At 36.5% G+C, this 26494-nt stretch overlaps 1 protein-coding gene across 1 annotated transcript in view; it reads left to right on the top strand.

Annotated features, from left to right (window-relative positions):
- PKHD1L1 (PKHD1 like 1) overlaps window positions 1-26494 on the top strand; it is a 180267-nt gene that overhangs the window by 18937 nt on the left and 134836 nt on the right. Inside the window, exons 5-17 of the mRNA XM_052651713.1 lie at window positions 2288-2345; window positions 3584-3677; window positions 7018-7071; window positions 7633-7706; window positions 8823-8865; window positions 12993-13063; window positions 14410-14520; window positions 16466-16555; window positions 18901-19169; window positions 20796-20887; window positions 24950-25109; window positions 25407-25542; window positions 26319-26462. Coding sequence (XP_052507673.1) covers window positions 2288-2345; window positions 3584-3677; window positions 7018-7071; window positions 7633-7706; window positions 8823-8865; window positions 12993-13063; window positions 14410-14520; window positions 16466-16555; window positions 18901-19169; window positions 20796-20887; window positions 24950-25109; window positions 25407-25542; window positions 26319-26462 — 1396 coding nt within the window. The remainder of the gene's footprint in view (window positions 1-2287; window positions 2346-3583; window positions 3678-7017; window positions 7072-7632; window positions 7707-8822; window positions 8866-12992; window positions 13064-14409; window positions 14521-16465; window positions 16556-18900; window positions 19170-20795; window positions 20888-24949; window positions 25110-25406; window positions 25543-26318; window positions 26463-26494) is intronic.

Genomic DNA, 26494 nt, shown 5'->3' with positions numbered 1-26494 from the left:
AAAAATTTAAAAAGTAGCATTTTGACTGGGCGTTTTATATCTTACTACTTTTACACTGATTCTCCATTAAGCATTTCTAAAGTGTGAAAGAATGAGTCCAAAGTCATCCTTAGCCTCAAATTTCAAAATTTATCTCTTATTGGCAGGCTTAAAAAAAAAAATCTGTCCTTTTACTTCAAGTACCTGAGCATCTTTCTTTTAGGTTCCTGAATGAGGAGGAGTGGGGAGGGAGACAGCTGCCCATCACTGAGTCTACTTCGTGCTGAGTTTTTTGTTTGTATAATTTTTGTATCCATGCAGAGGTCATCCTTTTCTCCACCAGCACTGTTCCTCCTTCAAAAACTTCAGTTGTTCCTTTAAATCCTGCCCATCTTCCTGCCCCCTTTCATTTTCTGAAGCACTTTTCTTTCTGAAAATGGACTCTTCTTGGTCTATTTCTAGCTTGTTCTCTCCTGTATTATTTGTTTCTAGGTGTGGATTTTGATCTGCATGTATCCCAGTCATTGAGCAATCTTTATCTGTCCATCAGTTCTGCTTTTTACCTGTTCAGAATTGATTTTGTTTTTCAAAATGCTTCCTTGGTGGCTCAGATGGTAAAGCGTCTGCCTGCAATGTGGGAGACCCGGGTTCGATTCCTGGGTCAGGGAGATCCCCTGGAGAAGGAAATGGCAATCCACTCCATCACTCTTGCCTGGAAAATCTCATGGACAGAGGAGCCTGATAGGCTACAGTCCATGGGGTCGTAAAGAGTCGGACACGCTGAGCGACTTCACTTTCACTTTCACTTTTGTGGTAATTATTTCTCATTTTTTCTTTTCAAATGAAGTTGGCATATGTTTACTTGATTGAATAATAATAGCCAATGATTAATAAAATGTTGATTTTACTAATGTGTCAGGTGGTGGTCTAAGTATTTTTTGTGTAACTCTGGAGAGTTATCATGAGCTTAGTTACTAAAACTTATTTTGATGAAGTCTTCCCAAGTTTTGCTTCTATGTTTTTGAAAAACGCTTTGCTGTCTTTTCTTTATGAGTGTAACCCATAAAGGGTGAAAACCCATGTTCAGTTCAGTCGCTTAGTCATGTCCGACTCTTTGTGACCCTATGAATCGCAGCACGCCCGGCCTCCCTGTCCATCACCAACTCCCACAGTTCACTGAGACCCACGTCCATCGAGTCAGTGATGCCATCCAGCTATCTCATCCTCAGTCATCCCCTTCTCCTCCTGCCCCCAATCCCTCCCAGCATCAGAGTCTTTTCCAATGAGTCAACTCTTTGCATGAGGTGGCCAGAGTACTGGAGTTTCAGCTTCAGCATCATTCCTTCCAAAGAAATCCCAGGGTTGATCTCCTTCAGAATGGACTGGTTGGATCTCCTTGCAGTCCAAGGGACTCTCAAGAGTCTTCTCCAGCACCACAGTTCAAAAGCATCAATTCTTCGGCGCTCAGCCTTCTTCACAGTCCAACTCTCACATCCATACATGACCACAGGAAAAACCATTGCCTTGACTAGACGGACCTTAGTCGGCAAAGTAATGTCTCTGCTTTTGAATATACTATCTAGGTTGGTCATAACTTTTCTTCCAAGAGTCTTCTCCAGCACCACAGTTCAAAAGCATCAATTCTTCGGCGCTCAGCCTTCTTCACAGTCCAACTCTCACATCCATACATGACCACAGGAAAAACCATTGCCTTGACTAGACGGACCTTAGTCGGCAAAGTAATGTCTCTGCTTTTGAATATACTATCTAGGTTGGTCATAACTTTTCTTCCAAGGAGTAAGCGTCTTTTAATTTCATGGCTGCAGTCACCATCTGCAGTGATTTTGGAGCCCCCCAAAATAAAGTCTGACACTGTTTCCACTGTTTCCCCATCTATTTCCCATGAGGTGATGGGACCGGATGCCATGATCTTCATTTTCTGAATGTTGAGCTTTAAGCCAACTTTTTGTAGGGTTTTCTTTAATTTTATTCCACCAAATTCTTAACAGTCTTTACTTGACAGCTTTATTACTGTGGTTTGGCTTACACTGATGACAAAAGGCTGATTGAATTTTAAACCTTCAAAAAGAAACATTTTGAAATGAAAGATGATTTTTACAGACAGGGAAAATATTTTGAATAATCAGAGTAATATTCTAAACTCTATTTCTTATGTATAAAAAATAATATTTTCATACTCATATTATGGCTGTTGTTCAAATATAAAATAATGAAAGAAACAGAGATATTTAATAAAACTAGGAACAAGATAGAGATAAGATTGCTTATCAACAGTATTATTTTGCAGGCAAAAAGTTTCAGAACCCCAACAATAAGGAGCATCACACCTTTATCTGGAACTCCAGGTCTGTTATATAATAACTGAAATATCTTTTTTGGTTTATAGTAATTAATTTTTAGTATGTAAAATATATGATACCTAAAAATTTATAAATAGTGTTTTCTGATTATAAAATAGAGATTGTTTAATGCTTTTTAATAGCTGCATCTGAATCTATTATAATATATTAAACTTTCCCTATATTGAATGTTAGTTGGCTTCCAGTGTTTTTATAATAACTATAGTTGTATCAGCTTGTAATTCCAACAGGACTATGTGAGAATGTCCTTCTTTTTAAACCTTGACAATTCTAGGTACTCTTGTTTTTTCAAGAATTTATGTGAAAAATCTTCTCCTACACCAGCCCCTAGGGGGCTGACCCTGGCTTCACCTCCTCCAAGCTCAGTGGACATTGGTTACTGGGAGGCAGAAGGTCTTTTCTCCTTTTCCTTTTTTTATAAAAAGAATTTATGTGAAAATATTGTAGGTTTTTTTCCCGAATTTTTCCACTTCTTTGATTTATGTAATTAATTTTGTATTTATTAAAGATTTTTATTTCTTCTTTTCATGAATTACCAATTCATCTCTTTGATAATTTACGACTAGTCGTTTATTTCTATATTAAGTTACAAGAATTATTTGTATTTTAAAACTGTATGTCATATATATATCTTACTGATGGGAAATATTTTTTAATTTATTGTTTGCTTTTAAAATATATTAATGATGTTTCTGTCATCACTTAATTTTTATTATTAAATCTATAGATCTTAACCTTTGTTATTTCTCCCTTCATTTTATGCTCCCTTCATTTTATAGCCAGGATCCCACTATCCTGACTATATAAATACTACATAAATTTTTGCTTATTTTTCAAGAGTTTTTGTGGTTTTATTATTTATATTTAATTTTTATTTCACCTAGAATTTACTTCATTTTTTGGTATAAAGTAGGGATCTTATTTACATTTTCTCAAATAAATCACCCATGACCCAAGCAATATTTGTTGAATAATTCATCCTATCTTCCACAAAACACCTCTTAGGCTATAAATACTTATAGATACCTCTTTAATACTATACATATTTATTTATGATTTTTTTTTATTAGAACTTTCAGAGCAGTTCTAAACGATATAGTCAACACAAGATATAAGTGTCTGAATGCTGGTTTTATTGGGAAAATCTGTGAAGTTTTAATATTAAATGTATGGATATATAGATAGATGATCTTGCACTGAGTTTTCTCTCTGTTTGCTTTTAGGTACACTAATAACAATCCGAGGCAGAATCTTCACTGATGTCTATGGAAGTAATACAGCACTAAGCTCTAATGGGAAAAATGTGAGGATTTTGAGGTAAGTTTTTGATGTGGCAACAAAAATATTCTTATAACTTATAGATGAGATGTGATATCCCATGAATAATGGGTCCAATGATATTAAAAACCACTACAATGTGATGAGAGTCCCAGTATTTTCCAGTGATATTATGCAAGGAAAAATAGACTGTTGCATAGTTCATTGACATAGAAACAATGGCCATCATTGTTAATCAGCTATATTCAAATAGAAAATAAAAAGTTAAAAAAAGGAGAAACCATGGCCAATATACTTTTCTCTTTTGGTCTGACAAAACTGCCTATTTTTCTATGATGGACTTTATTAATAGGAGGTACATGGAAGAAGTCTAATAGTAATTGAGCTGAAATCACAGAACTTCATTACTGGAGAACTTTATTACTTAATCAAGCTGCCTCATTTTGCACATATTAAAGAAAAAAAAAACCTCTGAAGCCTAGAGGTCCATGGCTTAGTAAAGGTCAGGAGGAGAACCCAAGTTTCCCAACAGGCATTTTGGCACTTTTTCTACTGCACATGGTGTATGGGGGAGAGCTGAAACTGAAAAAAGTCAATAATGTATTAACAGGCTAGGATTTAAATCCTAATTCCTTCATGTTTTAACTGTGTACCAGATGGTAACATTGCTGATTACCAAAAGTATTGTCCACACTGTGGGCAGGAAATAGCAATGTCGCTAGAGTTATATAACTTCCTGCAACGTTGGTGGGGTTATCTCTTCTGTCCTGCCTTAAAAGACTGGAAGTCATGCTCATTTCCTCTGTAGTTGAAATTTACTTCTCTTTAATACAAAGGAATGGATAGAAATTATTTCTTGAAATCACAGAATCACAGTCAGACAAGACTTCAGAGGTCAGGCTACCTAGCCTCTATATTCTGGTAAACCTGAGATACTATATATAAATATAGAAAAAAATTCACACAGAATCAAATCATAGTTTCCAAGATACTTCATGCTTATTGGATACATGTATAAAATGGGTAAATGGGTAAATTAATATTCAGCACACATATATGTACATATAATTTTATAAAACATGCAATTTGAAAGGTTTTGCTAAATGAAATAAATATGATTTGTCTGGCATTCTATGGGGCAAAGCTCTCAATTAAATCATATTTGCATAAATCTATTATTCTAGAAATATTTTTATTGATTCCTTATATAAAATAAAAGGACTACTAAAATAAACAAATATTTAACACTTTATAAGGACCGTTTAGTATAAGTATTTTGTCTATTTCTGTACGGTTGAGTATTGTGAATGCTTTATATCTGAATTCTAAAAGCAGATTTTTCTAAGTCATCCTTTCCCTAATGATGCCAGGAAATAGAAAGTTTAACTTTCAAGTGATTCCTTTTTTCCTGCTCTGTAGTTGAAATTTACTTCTCTTTAATACAAAGGAATGGATAGAAATTATTTCATGAAACCACAGAATCACAGTCAGAAGAGACCTCAGAGTAGGCTGCCCAGCCCCTATACTCTGGTAACCCTGAGATACTATTAATATATATAAATGTAGAAAAAAAATCACACATTGATCTATAGGCAAAGGTTTTAGAACTGCTTTTATCTCATTTCTATCACATTCATTGTGACACTGGAGCCCTCAAGGCACTCTGCTGCTGCTGCTGCGGCTAAGTCGCTTCGGTCGTATCGGACGCTACTGTGCCTGAATTTTGTAAGTGGGAGCAGTGAATGGTCTGAGTCTTGACTGAAAGTCAGGAGACCGAGCACCCAAGCTGCTTCTGCTTCTCACAAGCTTTGTCAGTTTGCCCAAATCTCCACATTCAGACCAGGTACAAATGATAGAGGACGTGCAAATGACTCAAGGACCTAGTGCCTACTAAAGGAGCTTTTGGTCTAAAAGACAGAGTGAGGGAAAAGAATTTAAATATATGTATTTAAGGGCAAATAGGGTAATATTACCATAGAGAGGCAAACCCACACCACTGTAGGAATTATAGGGTATGGTTAAGAATGTACTGGAGAAGGCAATGGCACCCCACTCCAGTGCTCTTGCCTGGAAAATTCCATGGATGGAGGAGCCTGGTAGGCTGCAGTCCATGGGGTTGCTAAGTTGGACATGACTGAGTGACTTCACTTTCACCTTTCGCTTTCATGCATTGGAGAAGGAAATGGCAACCCACCGCAGTGTTCTTGCCTGGAGAATCCCAGGGATGGGGGAGCCTGGTGGGCTGCCGTCTATGGGGTTGCACAGAGTCGGACACAACTGAAGTGACTTAGCAACTTAGCAAAGAATGTACACTGGAGCAGAGCTTTCTAGGTTTGAATTCCTGCTCTACCTCTTCCTGGCTGCAGGCTTGGGTAAGCTACTTATCCTCCCTGACTGACTCTTCATCTGTAAAATGGAAGGATACTAGTTACTAACGTGTAAGTACTAACGCATAAGTTGCCAGGACTTAATGTAGTAACGCTGTAAATGCTGGCTGCTAAGTTTGTTATTTATTTGCAGTGAAACAAAAGGTTAGAAAGAGAATATGAACGTATACATTTCTGTAATAGGTATACTAATTCAGTTTACTTTCTTTATAACCTAATGTAATGATCAAATGAAAGAATTTGTATGAAAACTATGTTAAAAAGTTCGAAGTTCTCTGCTAGCCGATATGCTATTTTTTATAATTCAGGCTTGTATCCGGCCTTATTTTATATCTGGGTTTGCTGTCCCAGAAGCTGGGGATTTAGTCTGGTGTTGCAACGAATGTGATAGCTGTCAGTTACCTACAAGCCTCCAGTATCACTGGGTTCTATCAGCCTTAAAGTAATAGGTCAGTCTAGTCAGCTGGGGAAAGAAATGTGAAGGCAGGTTTTCCTCTCGGCTTCTAATCGTCCTCAGCTTCGTGTTCCCATTTCATTGGCACTGATCCTATTAGACATTCTTTTCATCCCAATTATTTTGTGAGACGTGAGCCTTGTTTAACTCATAGGAAACTTAACTACAAAATTATATTTTGTATTGGAATTAATTGAACTTCAGATGGAAGAGTCCCCGTTGTCTACATTTGCTACCCTTACAGTATTAATCACTTTATAACACGCCAAATATGATTATCTTGTTTATTGCCATTCTTCCCCAGTTACATTGTCAGTCCTATAACAGCAGAGATCTTGGCTCACTGATGTGCTCCAGCATCTAGAGCAAAAACTGTAACATAATAAGTGGTCAGTAGATGTTTGTTGAATGAATGATTGATACTATTAAGTGATTGGGAGAAAAAAAAATAAGGTGGCAGTAAGCTTGGTGGGAGGAGAGCATTTTGAAACAATATATTAAACACAACTTGATCTTTTCCAATAAAATATTTATACAGAGTTTATATTGGAGGAATGCCCTGTGAGCTTCTCATATCACAGTCTGATAATTTGTAAGTAATTCAAATAATTTTCTTTAGAAAAATAGTAGATATAAAAATACTAGATTTAAATAGTAATTTCTAACAATATTGCATATCCAAATGCTTTAAACAGTATAAGTTGTAATATTTGATATAGTAATTTGTCAGTCATTGATATAGTTAGATGTAACCTGATCTCCACTATCTCCAGTCTATTATGATATGAACTGTTGTTTAAATTATTTTGAGAAATACCTTTATCAAATAATTGTTTCACTTGGTAGTGTTTTAAATTCTTTAAAAGGAATATCAATGGGGATGACCAAATTAATGGTGAAATATTTAGTTTTTAAATAACTTCAACAAAGACTGGGAAATATTCAAATAGCTCCAGCTAAGACTGGGAAATATTTATTCAAATAACTTCAGCTAAGATTGGGAAATATTTTCATTTTACAAAAATCTTTGTTGTAGCAACAGTTTCTGTCCTGATACATATTCTGAAATTCATAAGATTTTTTGAGGGAAACACAATATTTTAAAACTTCAGTGTCAATGTAAACTTTGAAATTAAAATGCATATTTTATTAGGTATGGTCTAAAACTAGATCACCCAAATGGAGACATGGGTTCTATGGTTTGTAAGATGAGTGGAACTTACATTGGTAAGTGTTGACCATTATTTATCATAGTTCTCAGAAAAGCCTGACTGTATTTCCTTGTTTGGCATTCTCTTAGACCGCTCCTGTAGCCTCATCCCTTTTTTTAATATTAGTACTTCCTGTTTACCTTGGGTTTTTTTCAGCATCACGTAAGCATGTATGAAAAACCTTTTCCTAAGATTTACACTGAAGTGTCTTCAAGTGTCTTTTTTTCCATTTCTTCTGTCATTTAAATGTTCCCATTACTAATTTAGCTGTTTACCTGTAGCTTTAATTTTACTCTGATTTTTACTCCTTGCTCTATGTACCTCAGAATCATAAACATTTTATTAATGAGCTTTATTCCTTCTGCCTCGGGCTTCTCTGGTGGCTCAGAGGGTAAAGAATCCACCTGAAACTCAGGAGATCCAGGTTCAATCCCTGGGTTGGGAAGATCCCCTGGAGAAGGGAATGGCAACCCACTCCAGTATTCTTGCCTGGAGAATCCCATGGACAGAGGAGCCTAGAGGGCTACAGTCTATGTGGACACGACTGAACGACTAACACACACGCCTGTATACACACACATGCACACATATATATACACATTCCTTCTGCCTCACAGCCTTTGCAAGTTTCCAGTCCTGAAAGTTTCAGATAAAATGTCATGTCTTCGAAAAAGCCTGATCCCCAGCTTTACATTTTCAAAGTTCGTTCTCCTTTTCCGTGATAGCTTTATCACAGTTTTTAGTTCTCTGTGTCGTTGCTTTTGACTGACTATATCCTCCGTTTGACAGTGTGCTCACCCTGCGCCTCTCAACCCATCACTGACCGAATTAAATAGCTTGTTAAATGAATGAAAGAAAATTGAGGGCAATATGATTGCATATATGTTCTTTTATTCTTCATTCATTATTATACTTTGTGAGGTTTTCCTGGTTACAACCTTGAGACACCTTATTTGTATATCTTAAAGTAGTAGGTGTTTCTTTAAGATATTTCGTTTTCATTTCTGTGAGGATTAGTAGATGGTTGCATAATTATGGTGTTAATTTTCTTTGCTTTTAAATCAGCTTTATAATATACAGTTATTATTCTCCTGTGATTGAGAGTTTAATTGTGTATTTTAATTAATTCCAGGTCATCACAATGTCAGCTTCATCTTGGATAGTGATTATGGAAGGTAGATCATTTTGTAAATAATAATTTTCATAATTGATTCAACTGGGAAAATAAAATAAAAGTGTATATTTACTTTGTGCTATATATCCCTAGATTAAAAACTTAATTACTTTCAAAAAATTAATCTCTTTACCCAAATTAACATTTAAGGAGTCTGTAACTCCTGTTCACTAGTAATTTGTGTCTCAGACATGGCCTTTCAGTTGCTGGGAAATCTAGCATTACTTAAAACAATGAATAAAAAAAAATCTTTAATTGTGATATGAAAAACTGTTATCTTATGTTTTGTAGTCCTTCTTGTTTATAAAATTGTTTTGATAACTAATTTTCTTAGACTGTAATAATAAATAAAGCTTCATGGTTAATACTACCTGATAATGGTTTTCTCTTAAAGTATCAAGACAAATAGAATTGTGAAAGATGGTAGCTACAGCTTTTAATTGTTCATTCTAATACCAATATTAATAACTTATATTTATGATTTCTAGTAAAACTAGAACTTATTTCCGGATATCCTAATTTCAGTCAGAAAGACCATCACATACTTATAGAAATATGAGAATATGCAAATCTCAACACATGTTGCAAGACTCATCGATATAATAAAGAACCTTTAGTGGCAGGCATGGCGTTAAGCACTTTACATGTATTATCTAGCTTAATACTCCCTGAGAACCTATAAATTGGATGTTTTCATCTATCCCATATTGCACACTGGGAAAGCGAGACTTAGGAACATTAAATGATTTGCCTAGGAATATTCAGCTGGTAGGAAACAGAGCTAGAATGTGAACCCATGCAGTCTGACCGCAGGACCTAAGCCTTTCATCCCGGTGCTTTGCCATGACCGATGGAGGGTCTCAATCACAGAACCACATCTTATCACTGTTTAACGCCCTGACCCAAGATTCTCTACCGTGGGGGGTTACCCCACTCCTGGAGCGTTCACAAGGGTGTGTTTTGGGCATTTGTTGGCCCTCCCAGTCATTGGAGCATGCTGCTGGACGTTTATGGGCAGGACCATGATGTGCCAAACCTAAATTGTTCTTCCCAAAATGTCATAGCATCTCCCATTTGTAAAGTTGATTGAAATCCAAATAAGTCACATCATTTAGCCATCCAATACTAATGTAGTAGACTGATGATGGAAAATTGTTGATTTTTTTTGTCTCTGAAGAGAGACTCGGTGATTAGAAGTTTGGAAAGTGGCAATATTATAATCAAAGTAGATGTTATTCCTGTTCGTTGTTTACAGGCTGTAAGAGAAGGATGAGATTTGGTCCCTGCGTGTACGGAAATGCAGCTGGGTTGGTGAAACTAAATCCATTATCACTGTATTTATAGACGAGCTAGCTCTAGATACCTAAAGTCAGTAGATTTATTGCCAAGGTATAAACCTGGGCTGGACATTTTTTTAAAATTATTTAAAAAATTATTTATAATAATAATAACCATAGTACTTAAATTTGAGACTTACTGTGTACCTGCCCTATTTTAAGCCATTAATGAATATCAAAACAACCTTATGGAATGTGTACTATTAGTACCGTTTTTCAGCTGAAGAAATTGAGGCACACTTTTTAAAAAATTGTGGTTTCCCAAAGCCCAGGGACTGTATTTTTTCTTTTTTTAAAGTTTTTATTATTATTACTTTTTGACCATGACTCGTGGCTTGTGGAATCTTAGTTCCCCAAACAGGGATTGAACCCCGGCTCCAGCAGTAAAACTGTCAAGTCCTAACCACTGGATCATCATCAGGGAATTACTAAAGTGCCAAGTCCTAACCACCGGACACTTTATTATAGAATAATATATACTGCACTAAAATCTTGAAGAATTTTATAATTCAAGATAAAGCCAGAGTGGGTGATATGTAAACAGAGCTAAGATTTACCTTTATGGTTTACATGGGACAGTAACTTAGTCCCATGACTTAACTGTGATTTTCTGTAAGGACATGGCCTACTTAAATATAACTTGATAAGATCAGACAGTAGGATTTATTGAAATATTAGCAAAACGTGTTAGAAGCAATGATATTGAGTTTTAAATGATTTTGTGAACTATATATGGTTCCTTTATGCTGTCAATGTCATTCTTCCTAAGGTGAGAAAAGTGAATTCTTAGTTCCAAGTCTGAATGAGAGGTGCTAATTGCCAAATTCATCATATGTCTCTCAGAGAAATAATTATCCAAAAATAGAAGGTTTGAGTGATTGAGCTTGATTGTGATTGATAGGTATACATAAGTCAATATGCAGCATTAACATACCCCCAAAATTAGAAAATTTGTACATATATAGGCAAAAATATTGCATAAAATTGTTAATTCTGTGATCTTGACTTATAATCGTTGTTTCCTTTTTTAAGCCAATGGATTTCCTTTTGTATTAGTGTCTCAGAGTTTAAGAAATTGTATTTCTATATAAAACAGTCTTAAGAATTTAAGGTGATTGTTAAAAACACGCTATTTACTACTTAAAAATCTAGTTTTAAGATTACATGGCATTTTAAAAATGTTGTCATTTTATAATTAATAAAATCCATATTTTACAAATTTCTGGAGCATTGCTGAATATCAGATGAACCAGTTGGAGACCATGTGACATCTATTTTGTATTACTTTTAAAAAGAAAATTTGTTGAAGTATAGTTGATTTACAATGTTGTATGCATTCTGTATTTCTTTTAATGGGCAACCTTCCCTCTTCTATTACCCCAAGTTTAAACAACAGCTGTTCCAAACTGATAAGGTTTAGATGAGACTCTCTTAATTGAGAAATGCCTAGTTATTATCAATGAATTAGTGAAAATCACCTCAGTGTCATACCAAATAAATTACATTCAAATTTTATTTCAGGAGGCAATTTCCCCACCAGCTTAAAAAGCAGAGTTAATTTTTTAGAGACAGGATCTGACTACAGACATTGTTGGAACTGGCTTCATTTTAGATCTTTAAGAAATCAACTGAAAGGCTTATAATATAAACATTTAAAATCCAGTGTGAACCTCTTAAATAACTAAGTTAGCATAGCATATTTTCAGGGACTCTTTAGCTTTGCAGATGCACAGTATAATGCCTGTGTTAGATTCATAGGCAGTTGACTGTTGGTCTCCACCAAAAGGTTTCCATTATCGTTATAGATTCCGGTTCATTGTGCTCTAATTATGATGAATGAGTTTGGAGCCTTAGATAACATTAGAATATCTTAACTTTTCCAATTATGAATTTAATGGAGGTAATTAAGAGAAAGCATTCAGTTTTAGGATCATATTCTTTCCATTCCTAGCCCTTTAGGCTATGGAAGTCCAAGTATGTATCTATCAAAAACATGAATAGGCTCTGTGTTTATTAAGGGTGACTTAGCTGGAGGACTGTTGTGACCTTCACTCATCCTTTGTATCTCATGTAAGTTAGTGGCTGGAGAGGAGAACTGTGTAGTACCCAGGGCTCTAGACTCAAACTGCCTGGTTCAAATTCCATTTCTGCTACTGTCTTTGTGATCTTGACTAAGATAACAGTCAACTAATTTTTTTTTTTTTTTTTGGCCATGCTGCATGGCATGTGGGATTTTGGTTCCCTGGTCAGGGATCGAACCCATGCCCCCTGCATTGGAAGGGCAGAGTCTTAACCACTGGATCGCCAGGGAAATCACTGATCTTGACTAAGAAAAATTTTTTCTGAGTATTACCTACCTCATGGGATTGATATAAGAATTAAATAGCATAGTAATTAGAAGCTTAAAAAAGAGTTCAGTGATGTTAGTTACTCTATCACTAAATGGGTTATAAGAGCCCCAGGTGGTCATCCATAGAGCCCAACTTTTATGAAGGGCAGTCCTCCTGTGTGTTTATTTTTTTATGTTAATACAAATTCTTACTTTATTGAACTTTATTTATTTACATGTAATAAAAAGTGCATATTTTAAATGTGCAGTTCAGTGAGTGCTGGCAAATGTGTTTGGTATATTTGTGGATTTAAAAAAACAGGCTATAGAACATCTTTATTTTCCTCAAAAGTTCATTCTTGGTCCTTTGTAAATTTTGATATGATTTCTATCAAGTAAAAGAAAATTTCCTAAAATAAAGGTCATTTTTAAAGCAAGAATTTTTACTTTTTTTTTAAACAGGAGTTTACCAGAAAAAACGGCATATTTTGTTTCTTCTCTCAATAAAATTTCAATGTTCCAAACATATGCAGGTATGTGACCTTTCTGTGTGAGGGGAAGGCAAGGGAAGAGAAGTGCATATACTTTATTTCATCAAATAAAATACAATAATGATTGTAAAGTGTGCTGTGTTATTTTATGTATTTCTAAGAATGAAAAAACACCCAAGATAAGGAGTGCACTAGGAAGCCCTGACATTAAGCCAGGATCTACAAAAAGCCAGGATCTGTAGCCAAAAACTACATTTCTGGTGTCAGGTTGATTGAGAAATAAACTTATCTCACTAAGAGAGACAGCAGGGAAACTTATGCATCTCAACTTGGGATGTTGGTCAAGGAAGGAAAACAAATCTCTGCTGTCAGTTTAAACCCACAAACCAGCACTCTTGGAGATTTATGCTTTCAGTGTGGTGCAAAAAATTCCTCAAGGAGATCATAATTTATTTCAATTTAAAGAGATCTCAGTGCCAGGCCTGGGGTGATTCAGACGTGAAAGATGTTCAAAAATGAAAAAAATGTGTGTCTTGGAATCGATCAAATATGATCTATCCTGGTTTTTTCTGGAAACTTACTGTGAAACTTAACGTGAAAGTGTTAGTCGTGTCCGACCCTTTGCGACCCTGTGGACTATAGCCCGCCAGGCTCCTCTATCTATGGGATTCTCCAGGCAAGAATACCAGAGTGGGTTGCTATTCCCTTCTCCAAAGGGTCTTCCTGACCCAGGGATGGAACCCAGGTCTCCTGCATTGCAGGCATATTCTTTACCGTCTAGGCTACAGAAGTCTGTTTTATTTAATGTTAAACTCCTATGGAAAAATACATAGAACTTTGATAGAATGAACTAATAAGAAAAATTTTTTAAAGAATGTACCATGTATCATTACTGGTCTATTTTACCAGTATACCTGACTCATATACAAAGCTGCAAGCATTCCAGTTGTAGTTAATGTATTAGTAGGTGAGAAAAATATAAGATGTTGGTCCGTAAATATAAGAAAGATTTCATTTTTAAGGAGCATAGAAAAGGGGCTGTTCTCTTGCTTTCTTGTTTTCATTTGGAAGCAAACATCTGTGCTTAGCCCAGGGTTTCCTTGTTCTCTGGATCCTTCCATTACCAGCGTCTGTTTGGTACCAGTTACCACTAACCCTTGGTCCCCAGGAGATGCAGGTCTGTGTGAAAGCCATGTTTATTGTCTTCTGCAAGACTGCATCAGAGACGAAAGAATGAATCACCTGCTTCATTCCTTTGGTAATTCAGTAGCTTCGCTGTGTTATTTGCTATGGCTAGGTAATTTGGAAAATTTGTAAAAGACAAACGTTTACGTTTATGTGGAATATTCATGACATTTTATTTCTTGTCCTTCCCCTCCCCATCCCAGAGATCACTAGGATTTCACCTTCACAAGGAAGCACTCAAGGTGGCACCTTGCTAACAATCAGTGGATGGTTCTTTGATCAGACAGATTTCCCAGTCCGAGTTTTAGTTGGAGGTATTTTTCATGATTTTTTAATAAAAGAACAAATACTTCCTTTAATTATTTCTGTGAAAAATAGTAGTTGTGCTCAATTAATGTCTTAATTTTAGAACTGGCATTTCCAGATGGGCATTTGGTCCTGGAGCTTGATGCTTTTCCCACTGCAGTTTTCCAGTGAGGACTGCTCCTTGCAGCCTTATGTGACCAGGATTTGGGCTCTGAGATCAGCACCGAAGGGCATTGCACAGCAGCATCATGGCTGCCATCAACAAACTGCTCGCCACACTAAAGACACACATAACCTCTATTTAATAGACTTTCAAATTACCTCTCTGAACTGTTACTATTTCTTAATGGGTTAGATAATTAGAGGGAAATTTAAAGTGGCATTTCGGGAGACTCCTCATCCCTTTGTCATATACTCTGTCTTGTCTGGACATCAGTAATTACAGATTGTATCGGCCTTAGAAAGAGCATTAATTGATTTACAAAATGTACATTGGGCTTGATTCCCTGGATGTGCATCACTTTCATATGCCTGGTCCAGATCTGCTCAAAGGTAGGGAGCTAGGCAGCTCAAATGGGAAGTTGGGAATGAATGTATAATGGGGATCTTCTCACTGAGTTAAAATGACCTTACCTACCTTGATGGACAGAGAACACGACATCTGTCCAAGTACCTGGCATGTAATTTTTCTGATCAAGCCTTCTGCTCAGGTGATTTCTGCTTTTAAGGAATCTGCTGATGAGCTAGCCAAAATGTGATTTCAAGAAAAATTCACAGAAAGCAACCTTGTGTAGCATTCATAGGACATCTTTCCTATCCCATGAATTCTTCCTGGCCACCTGCATAGGCCAAAAGATTTTAAAATTTCATATAATATATTATTCTGTTTTATTACCTTTTAAAATTTTAAAACAGGAACATAAACAATTTTGAATTTGTATGTTTTACATGTGACATTATGATACAGCTGATATACAAAGATTACATGTTAAGTTTTTTTTATATAGTATTTCTTTGCCATTAAAGTGCAGCCAGATTTGAGATTCTCAATCCTCAATAATTTCTTGAAAATGATTGGTTTCTGTGTCTTTCCTTTGCTCCAACAAAAATGAGTCAAGTTGTTTTAAAACATTGTTAAAATGTACTGTTTTATATTTCAGTGATCTTGCATCCACAAATCATTCAAATAGTGAAAGGTTGTATTGAAGTGTACATTTTCCAGGCCACCAAACAAAACTTGGTAAAGATGCTTTCCTCCATTTCCCTTACTTCTGTATTCATGGATTATTTCCATGTCAGTAAATAGTTAATGAGGGTTGACCTTTCATGAAGCACTGTGAGGAGCACGTGGGAGTCTAAAATGTAAACTCTTACTCAAGTTTAATTGTGCTTATGTATTAGATAATCATTCTTATTTAAAACTTTGTCTGTTTTGGTTTCCATCTGTCTGTGAAATAAATTATTATAAATTTATTTTAAAATTATTATCTTTTTTGTTTTTATTTTAAAAACTTGAACAAAACCACTATTATTCTAAGAAGACTAGAATCATCTACTTTTGTAAATTTTAAACATCACTGGTTTATTCAGACACTTTTCTCCAGGGAACAAGACATATAAGGATTCACTCTGAACCCAGATAAAATAGTTTACAGTGACATCATTTTATCAAACTTTTAACTTTGTTTCTCAGAAATTATGAAATATTCTAACTCAGATTTGTGAGATTTTGCCAGCAAAATGTTGCCTTGTGGAAGTACAACTAATGTACAACTCAAGTACAATTAATGAGTGATAAGCTTTGATGGAGAACATGTAAACGAAATGAAGACCTTTCAGCTTTGCCTTTTGCTTGTGCACCTTGGTTCTAATTGAAAAAGCACTCCAAGTTAGGCTGGTGTGATTTGCATTTGGACACTCTATAGTAATGGCTCTGCCCTTGCTTCTCTGTAGGTCAAGCCTGTCGTATTTTGAATGTCACAGAAAATAGCATATGTTGCAAGACACCGCCTGAACCTGATATTCTCAGAACTATATATCCAGGTAAGTCACCATTGGAGAGAAAGACCATTTCTATATTTGCATAAGAGGAATATTACTGACAGGTATCTGTAGCATCTTAGTCTGTTCAGGCTACTATAATAAAACATCATAGACTGAGTAGCTTATAAACACCAGTGATTTCTCAAGATTCTGGAGGCTAGGAATCCAAGATCATGGCACTGGCAGATTAGGTATCTGATGAGAACCTGTTCCTCATAGATGAGGCGTTTGCAGGGCTAGGGTGCTCTGTGGGGTCTCTCATAAGGGCACTAATCCCATTCATGAGGGCTCTACTCCCATGGCCTGAACACTCCCCACAGGCCACACCTCCTAATACCATTACATTGGGCATTAGGTTTCATTAGGTTTCAACATTTTAGTTTTGAGGGGACCCAAACATTCAGCCCATAACATAGTAACAAAAAATACTATTTGAGCTTTTTACAATTTGTAGTAAGAATGATAATAAATTTCTTCCTAGTTTTTCTTTTCTTTTTATTTCTGGATTAGGAAATATTTCTATTAAATTAGCTGAATCAAGGCTATACCAGTGGAGGTTCACCCTGTGAAAGCTCTATTGATAGAGTATGAAGGTACTTTTATTTCAAATCAAATGATTGTTAACTAAATGTTGGTACAGGCCAATGGAAACATTTTAAATGCTGTTTTCCCAGTTAAAAAATAAATCAGTTCAGTTCAGTGACTCAGTCGTGTCTGACTCTTTGCGACCCCATGGAGCGCAGCACCAGGCTTCCCTGTCCATCACCAACTCCCAGAGCTTGCTCAAACTCATGTCCTTCAAGTCAGTGATGCCATCCAACCATCTCATCCTCTGTCGTCCCCTTCTCCTCCCACCTTCAATCTTTCCCAGCATCAGAGTCTTTTCCAAGGAGTCAGTTCCTCACATCAGGGGAGAAAAGTATTGGAGTTTCAGCATCAGTCCTTCCAATGAATATTCAGGACTGATTTCCTTTAGAATGGACTGTTTGGATCTCCTTGCAGTCCAAGGGACTCTCAAGAGTCTTCTCCAACACCACAGGTCAAAAGGATCAATTCTTTGGTGCTCAGCTTCCTTTATAGTCCAACTCTCACATCTATACATGACTACTGGAAAAACCATAGCTTTGACTAGACAGACCTTTGTTGGCAAAGTAATGTCTTTGCTTTTTAGTATGCTGTCTAGGTTGGTCATAACTTTTTTTCCAAGGAGCAAGCGTCTTTTAATTTCATGGCTGCAGTCACCATCTGCAGTGATTTTGGAGCCCAAAAAATAAAGTCTCTTACTGTTTCCATTGTTTCTCCACCTATTTCCCATGAAGTGATGGGACCAGATGCCATGATCTTCATTTTCTGAATGTTGAGCTCTAAGCCAACTTTTTCACTCTCCTCTTTCACTTTCATCAAGAGGCTCTTTAGTTCTTCTTAAATGGCAGAGGTAAATCCTTACCTAGAATGATTTACGTGTGATCACAGGGAATGGGGAAAAATGGAACTCAAAAGGCTTTAACCATTATAATTAGGAAAAAATAACACTGGCAAGTCTTGTTGTTCAGTCACTAAGTTGTGTCCGACTCTTTGCGACCCCATGAACTGCAGCAGGCCAGACTTTGCTGTTCTTCACTATCTCCCTGAGTTTGCTCAAACTCATGTCCATTGAGTCAATGATGCCATCCAACTATCTCATCCTCTGTAGCCCCCTTCTCTTCTTGCCCTCAGTCTGGCAAGTGTAAATTTACTTTAAATGAGAATGTTCTCCCTCTGGTTCTGTCCAAGAAGGAAATGAAATCCTAGAGAACAAAATAATGTTAAAAAGAAGAAAAGTATTAACAGAAACCTAAGGCCAACAGTGTGTGTTCGTTGAGCCATTAAATGAGTAACTTTCATTAGAGATAATAATCAGGGTGAATGTTATGTAATCAAATAGTCTGAATTTTGAAATTTTGAGTCTTAACTACATAAAGCAACATCAGTCTTATCAAAAGTAATAATTATATTATTACTATCTTATGTAAGGCATTCACTGAGTACCAGGTACGTTGCATGTGTGTGTGTGTGTGTATAATATCTAATCCCCATAGCAGCCACACAAGTCATAATATTAGACTCATTTTACATAATGTAGAATCAGAGGTTTAGATGTATGAAATAATAAATAAATTGTAGATTGTCTTAATAGCACTCTGTCCTCTGGGTACAGATACAGGTAGAGATATATGTAATTGTTTTGTTTATACATATACTCTAAAAATGTGAATAGAAATAGAATATCTATAAGCACTACCCAAGTAAAAGTTATTGAGATATTGCATCAAAATTCTGATGAAAGCCTTCTTTACTGTGTTCAGGAGGGAGAGGCCTAAAGCTTGAGGTGTGGAATAATAGCCGGCCAGTACGTCTTGAAGAGATACTTGAGTACAGTGAAAAAACTCCAGGGTACATGGGTGCCATTTGGGTAGATTCAGCTTCCTATGTTTGGCCCATGGAACAAGACACATTTGTTGCACGTTTCAGTGGATTTTTGGTGGCTCCAGAATCTGACGTTTATAGATTCTACATCAAAGGTGATGACCGTTATGCTATTTATTTCAGCCAGACTGGACTTCCAGAAGATAAGGTAGGGAAGCCACAGCATACCACGTGGTGTTATAGCAACAATATGGTAACCTTTATATGTGTCCCATTTATTCGACACTAAAATCAATGAATATACTAAAGAATCTATGTGGCGGGTACTTGACTATTTTAACACATGTGATATGAACCATGAAGTCATTATGGAAAAACTGTTGTCTAAAAGAAAATGTTTTTCCCATACCTAAATTTTCCTTCACTAAGAAAAAAAATACATTTCTTTTAAAATTAAAGATTATTTTTATTATGAAAAAATTATAATCACCCATAGGAAATTTGGAGAAGAGTACACATATTTCACTGTTCTACCAGATCTGTTTCACTATTACTTGATCATAAGATTCAGGTCTTTTATGTCCTTTTGTCTATATTTTATTTTTTACATAAATAGGATCCTGTGACCAAATTTATAATCACTTTTATCATGTATTAGTCTTTTCACATATTATTAACTAGCTCTTATGATGCAATGTTTGATGACTAATTAGTATATTGTTGCATGAGTTACTAAAGTTAGTTGAGTAACTTTCCACATACTGATATGTTTTTAACTTCTGATATTTTATGATCACAAATAATACTCAGTTGAACATTTGTGTCCATTACATTATTACATGTTTTATGTTATTTCTTTAGGAAGTGAAAGTGAAAGTCACTCAGTCATGTCTGACTCGTTGCGACCTCATGGTTTGTGACCCCATGGACTGTCCATGGAATTCTCCAGGCTAGAATACTGGAGTGTGTAGCCTTTCCCTTCTCCAGGGGATCTTCCCAACCCAGGGATCGAACCCAGGTCTCCCACATTGCAGATGGATTCTTTACCAGCTGAGCTACAGGGGAAGCCCAAGAATACTGGAGTGGGTAGCCTATCCCTTCTCCAGCAGATCTTCCCAACCCAAGAATCGAAACAGGGCTTCCTGCATTGCAGGCAGATTCTTTACCAACTGAGCTATGAGGGAAGGACCATTTCACAAATGTGAAACTGATAGATCAAATCAAAATTACTCGCTACATACATGGCAAGGTTGTCTTCCAGGCTGGATGAACAGGTTTAAATGCCTGCCTGTAACACATGAATTCCAATTTTGCAGTAGTTTTTCAATATGTTTCTTTTAAAGACAATGTAGTCATTTCTGTTGGGAAGCCTAAAGTCTTCTCTTTGTAGAGTGTAGACCCACTTAGTGATCTTTGGCATCTTTCATATCTCTTTGTAATGATCTCATTTGGATTAAGTCCCTCAAAGTTTTCTGCAGAAAAAAAGAATATTTTATTTAATAATAAGCAACCTTCCTCCCAGTATGGGTCTTTAAATTTTCCATTTGCAGTTTTAATTGTGGAAAAGCTATGATCCGTGTGTGTTCATGGAATAGTGTGGTTGATGTTCATTAATGTTGGCAGGAGTGAAGTGAGCTTTGATAATTTTTTAAAATCCTTTTCATCATGAATAATATATTAGAAGAAAAATATGAAGTATTTTCATGTTTTTCTGTTCATAAAAGGTCTAAGACTGAGAGAAATAATAAATGATAAATAAATGCTGAAAAGTCTTATTAATAAGTTCTTCTCTCTTTCTCCTCCCCCCTCTCTTTCTCTGTCTTTTTGGGATAAGGTGAGGATTGCCTATCATTCTTCCAATGCCAACAGTTATTTCTCCAGCCCAACACAAAGATCAGATGATATTCATCTTCAAAAAGGAAAAGAGTAAGATTTTTTCTTTTCTTTAAACTATTGTGTGATATTTTAAAACCATAAGTTTATATATAAAAATATTTTAAATTTGTTTCATTGGTGGAAGTGATGTTAATTTATTGGTTCAATTTGTAATTGGCCGTTCTCCATAATTTTGTTACATTTTGTTCCTGTATTCTCAAGAATACTGGCATTCAGCTAACTAGGGAAATTTGAAATCTAAATTATTCCCGTTAAAGAAATTATAGTTTTGTGAAATTTTCCTAATCCTGCCTCAGTTTCTTACTAGGACCTTTCAGTCGATCCAGCTATCAAGTTCTCTGCTCCTGTTTTCTCTGTTGCTGGAGAAAAACCACAAAGCCACATTGATTGGTGCCACAGTTAATATGTATTTAATAGTCTTATGATTTATTTCAGACCCTGGGCCAAGTACTGGAAATTTAATACTTAAGATATTAAAACATACTCCCTGCCCTTATGTGGTACATTTTTTTTTAGTGCTGAAAGGTTCAATTTCAGACAGAAAATGAGAATATTATTCAAATAGCTAATAATCCCATTCAAAAGCTCTTCAGGATTCCTAGAAAACAGGGAGGTAAAAAACGTGATATATGCAAAATAGCTGTTACATGGAGAACATCAAGAGGGTCCTGTAAATTACCTTCCTTTTACCATTTGTATTTGTTAGGTTTTGCTGCATAAGAAACCATTCCCCCAGATTTGGTAGCTTGAAGCAACCCAATTTTATGATTATCTAGGTAGTTCTTTTTTTTTTAATTTTTACTTTATTTTACTTTACAGTACTGTATTGGTTTTGCCATACATTGACATGAATCCACCACGGGTGTACATGCATTCCCAAACTTGAACCCCCCTCCCACCTCCCTCCCCATAACATCTCTCTGGGTCATCACCGTGCACCAGCCCCAAGCATGCTGTATCCTGCGTCGGACATAGACTGGCGATTCGATTCTTACGTGATAGTATACCTGTTACAATGCCATTCTCCCAAATCATCCCACCCTCTCCTCCCTCTGAGTCCAAAAGTCCGTTATACACATCTGTGTCTCCTTTGCTGTCTAGGTAGTTCTTTTGACCCTGGCTATGTTAGTTGGTGATTAATGGTCCAGGATCGCCTTGTTCGCATATCTGGAGTCTTGGCTGGCCTGGCAGGAACTGAAGTATCTAGGATATCTCAAGCCACAAGGTCTTTCATGACAGGCTGTTGCAGTGTCCCAGCAGTCAAGAGGGTAATTCCTAATGCACAGGGGCTTTTTAAACTCTGCTTATGTCACATTTGCTAGTATCTCAGTGACTAAAGCAAAAGGCCAGACTTAGGTTCAGTGGGTGAAGAGACAGACTTCACTCCTTTTATTTTTTAATTTATTTTTGGCTGCACTGGGTCCTTATTGCTGCTCTCAGGCTTTCTCTAGCTGCAGCAGAGAGTGGTATCTTCGTCACAGTGTGTGGGCTTCTCCTTGCGGTGGCTTCTCTTTTGCAGAGCGTGGGCTCTAGACATACAGGCTTCAGTAGTTGAAGCTCTCAGGCTCTGTAGAGTGCGGCATTGGTGGTTGTGGCACATGGACTTAGTTGCTCTGAGGAATGTGGGATGTTCTGGAACAGGGATCAAACCTGTGTCCTCTGCTTTGGCAAGTGGATTCTAAACCACTGGACCACCAGGGACGTCCTGGGCTTCGCTTCCTGGTCGGAGGAGTTTTGTTCTTCATTCTACCACATCACCCTTCCAGATATTGATTAGATTATGCTCGTAGGCAGCATCATGGAGTTGGTCAGAGAGGGTTGGGATCAATGGTACCTGAGAGAAACTACAGTTAATGTTCTCACTGAAGTCTTAGGAATAATAAGCATTCCATTCTTTTTCTCTTCCCCCTTCTATTATCACTGCTTTATGTACTTAAGCCTTTTCTTTTTTAACCAAGATCACCAGGCCAATTCAGAGTAAATGGAGTACCTTGTTAATTTCTATTGCTATTCAATACACCTTTAGGCTTTGCTTTGACCCTGGAAAATGAGTTCAATTTACTTGCTTGACAAGAGCACAGAGCTTGCATGAAGGTGGCTTGTAATACATCTGCCGCCTGATGATCTGTGCGTCTGCAAACTAGCTTGGAATTTACACATTGGCAGGAATAATGATGCCTGTGAGTTCTGAAATTGAGGCCACATGGCTGGTTTGTTGCAGAGTGGTCCCTGGGACCTTTTTGAAGATAACTTGTCTTGCCAGTTCATTTTACTCAAATAATACAGCCTATCTCTGTGTGCATATCTCTTGGGTCACCCCCCTTTCTATTTGAATCCTACCTCAGTTACTAACTTTTAAATAATTTTTCAGTCTTTAAAATTCTTAGTTTCTGTAATTCATATGAACAAACAGAATAATAAATGTATTTATAGGATTTTGTGACACTTAAATAGAGTAATGTCTGTGAAGTGCTAGCATGTAGAAAGCGCCTTAAAATATATTTAAGCTGCCAATAAGGATATAGAATTTAATGGTTCTTCTCCGGGTCCAGGCTCCCCTTGTGGCTCAGCTGGTAAAGAATCCACCCACAATACAGGAGACCTGAGTTCAGCCCCTGGGTTGGGAAGATCCCCTGGAGAAGGAAAAGGCTACCCACTCCAGTATTCTGGCCTGGAGAATTCCATGGACTGTATAGTCCATGAGGTCGCAAAGAGTAGGACACGATTGAGCAACTTTCACTTCACTTCAATTTTCCAAGGCCTGCTCCATTTTAGTATTGCCTACCTTGATTTGGCAGAGATGACAGGTTCTCAGGGCAGCTGAAAGCCTGACATAATCCTCCAGTATCAGTCCTGTGGAGGAGATGACCCAGAGCCCCATCTCCTTGCCCGATGGGAGATAAAAAATGCACTTCATTCACAGTCTTTCATGAACCATGGACACTTCATCTCCATATACAAGAGTATCTGCCGAGTGATGTGAGGCCATTTAAAGGAACTCCTAGCTGGCCTCTTCAAAGATGGGAGCAGTGTGACACTGATAAGGACTTTGTAGGAAAGATCCCCTGGAGGAAAAAATGGCAACCCACTCCAGTATTCTTGCCTGGGAAATCTCATGGACAGAGGAGCCTGGTGGGCTGTAGTCTACAGGGTCCCAAAGAGCCAGACACAACTGAGCAACTGAGCACACACAGAGTAGTAGCTTTGCACTCACCTGTAACAACTGGTGGGCGAACAGCTAATTCTGAATAGCCAGTTGGATGATGGGCAGGGACCCTCAGGAATCAGGAATTCCAGATTTGAGGTATGAATCTCATCCAGCTTGTTGGAGGGCCGTCATCAGCCTAATCAGTAAAAGTTTCCTGAGACAGTGTTCTATTTCCCAAGTTACAAGTGGAGACAATATTTAAGGAACTTAGGGTAAGAATTTCATCCCTGACACATACAACCACTCATATACAAAGTATATGGTATGTCTGAGTCTACCTGACATTTTCCTATACACATTACAGTACTTTACCCTCTTTGTGTCCTCTGTGTTTTATGTCAGGAAGTTTGTTATAACCTACAATGTAATTGTTTTCAGCTTCTTGAGGATAGAAGGTAGTATCTCTTCTCAATAAATATTTATTGACAAAACTGAGTGAATTTGTCATTTTCTTTATCTCTAATGCAGATATCTTACACAACTCATTTTCTTTTAGCAAACTGCTGTGAAATAATTTGATAGTTAAAATCAGGGATGTGTATATGTGTGTGTGCTAGTCACTTCAGTTGTGTCCGACTCTTTGAGACCCTCAGGACTATAGCCCACCAGGCTCTTCTGTCCTTGGGATTCTCCAGGCAACAATACTGGAGTGGGTTGTCGTGCTCTCCTCCAGGGGATCCTCCCGACCCAGGGATCAAACCCTTGTCTCTTACATCTCCTGCGTTGGCAAGTAGGTTCTTTACCACTAACACCACCTGGGGACAATATAAATCATTTATTTGGCAGGGATTTTATATCATGTAGAAATTTATTCATTGAAAGCAAAATTCATGATTAAGTGCTCTGGAGAAAAAGTTCCAATCTTTAGTTATTCTATTTTCCAGATATTACATTGAAATCTTGCTACAGGAGTACAGACTAAGTGCTTTTGTGGATGTTGGACTATACCAGTATAAAAGTGTCTATACTGAACAACAAACAGAAGATGCAGTGAATGAAGAACAAGTCATCAAATCCCAGTCAGCAGTTGTCCAGGAAGTACAGGTTGGCCGTGATTATAGATTCACCTTAGAGAAAGCAAATGTTCAAAGATAAAACACTATTTGGTTATTAACTGTACTAGGTAAGATACTGTTTGAAGGGGAAGCCCTCGTGGAAAATTATTAAATTGTGCCTTGGAATATCTGTAATTAAAAAGAGTCTGTTATTTGATGACTTACACTTTAAAACAGTTTATTGTTTACAATAAACTATAGAGGCATGCAGCAGTTGATTTATGATGCTTTTAAAAATGTATTTTTCCATGTAGTAAATAGATGCTTTTTTTAAATTGGGGAATAGGTTATAACATTGGAAAACTGGGAAACAACTCATGCAACTAATGAAGTGCAGAAGGTCATGGTAACCAGCCCATGTGTGGAAGCTAATTTATGTTCACTTTACCAGTATAGATTGATCTATAACATGGAAAAAACTGGTAAGTTGTGAAAAATAAAGGAGACCTTATTTCTCTTTATGTATAGACAAAATTCTTAAAAGGGATTTGCTCTAGTCAAATTCTACTATCTGGAAAATACAGTTTTAATAGTATGCTAGGTAAAGAAGCAAAAAAAATGTTATGAAGAAAACTCCTCAGACTGGGATAGAAAATGGCATCAATAAAAACAACTTTCAGGTATATACTGTCATTTTCTTCTATAAGGATCATGATAAATGCATATTTAAACACACAAAAACATACCTGCAACTCACAGGTATAAGTTAATAGGAATTAAATATATCATTACAAACAGGTAGTCATTTCTTTCAATTTCTCAAATTAAGCGATAGACCTATGAGACACTAGTTTATCTGTTAATAAAGATATTGTATTTAAAAAAAGATATTGTATTTCTTATTTTATAATAGATCCAGAAAAATAATTTTTGCTACTTCTATCATTTCAATAAGTAAATACTGATGAATACTTACTATTTGCCACGAGATGCTTATTACCATGGGAATATTGAAACAATAAAATATGAGTCCTGTCCTCAATAGATCACAATCCAATTAAGTAGTCGATAACATTGAATTTGAATCTTTCAGAACATAATTTCATTAATAACTTATGGTACAGGCTGTAGGTACTTAAAAACATTCAAATATAAGGCATCACTGCTGGTTGTGGTAGAGCAGAGATTGCAACCCATTTTTTTCTGATTAAAGTTCCTAATGATTTGACTTTTAAATTTTATTTTATTTCGTACAAAGTCTGGCTACCTGCTGATGCTTCTGAGTTCATACTGCAGTCAGCCTTAAATGACCTCTGGTCTATAAAACCGGATGCAGTGCAAGTAATAAGAACACAAGACCCCCGAAGCTATGTTTACCTGATAACCTTTATATCAACTAGAGGTAAGCATGTATTTCATTTTGAAGTTCTATAA

The sequence above is a fragment of the Budorcas taxicolor genome, chromosome 14, assembly GCF_023091745.1.
Source record: "Budorcas taxicolor isolate Tak-1 chromosome 14, Takin1.1, whole genome shotgun sequence".
Taxonomy (NCBI): domain Eukaryota; kingdom Metazoa; phylum Chordata; class Mammalia; order Artiodactyla; family Bovidae; genus Budorcas; species Budorcas taxicolor.
This window is presented reverse-complemented; position numbering and strand designations above follow the sequence as displayed.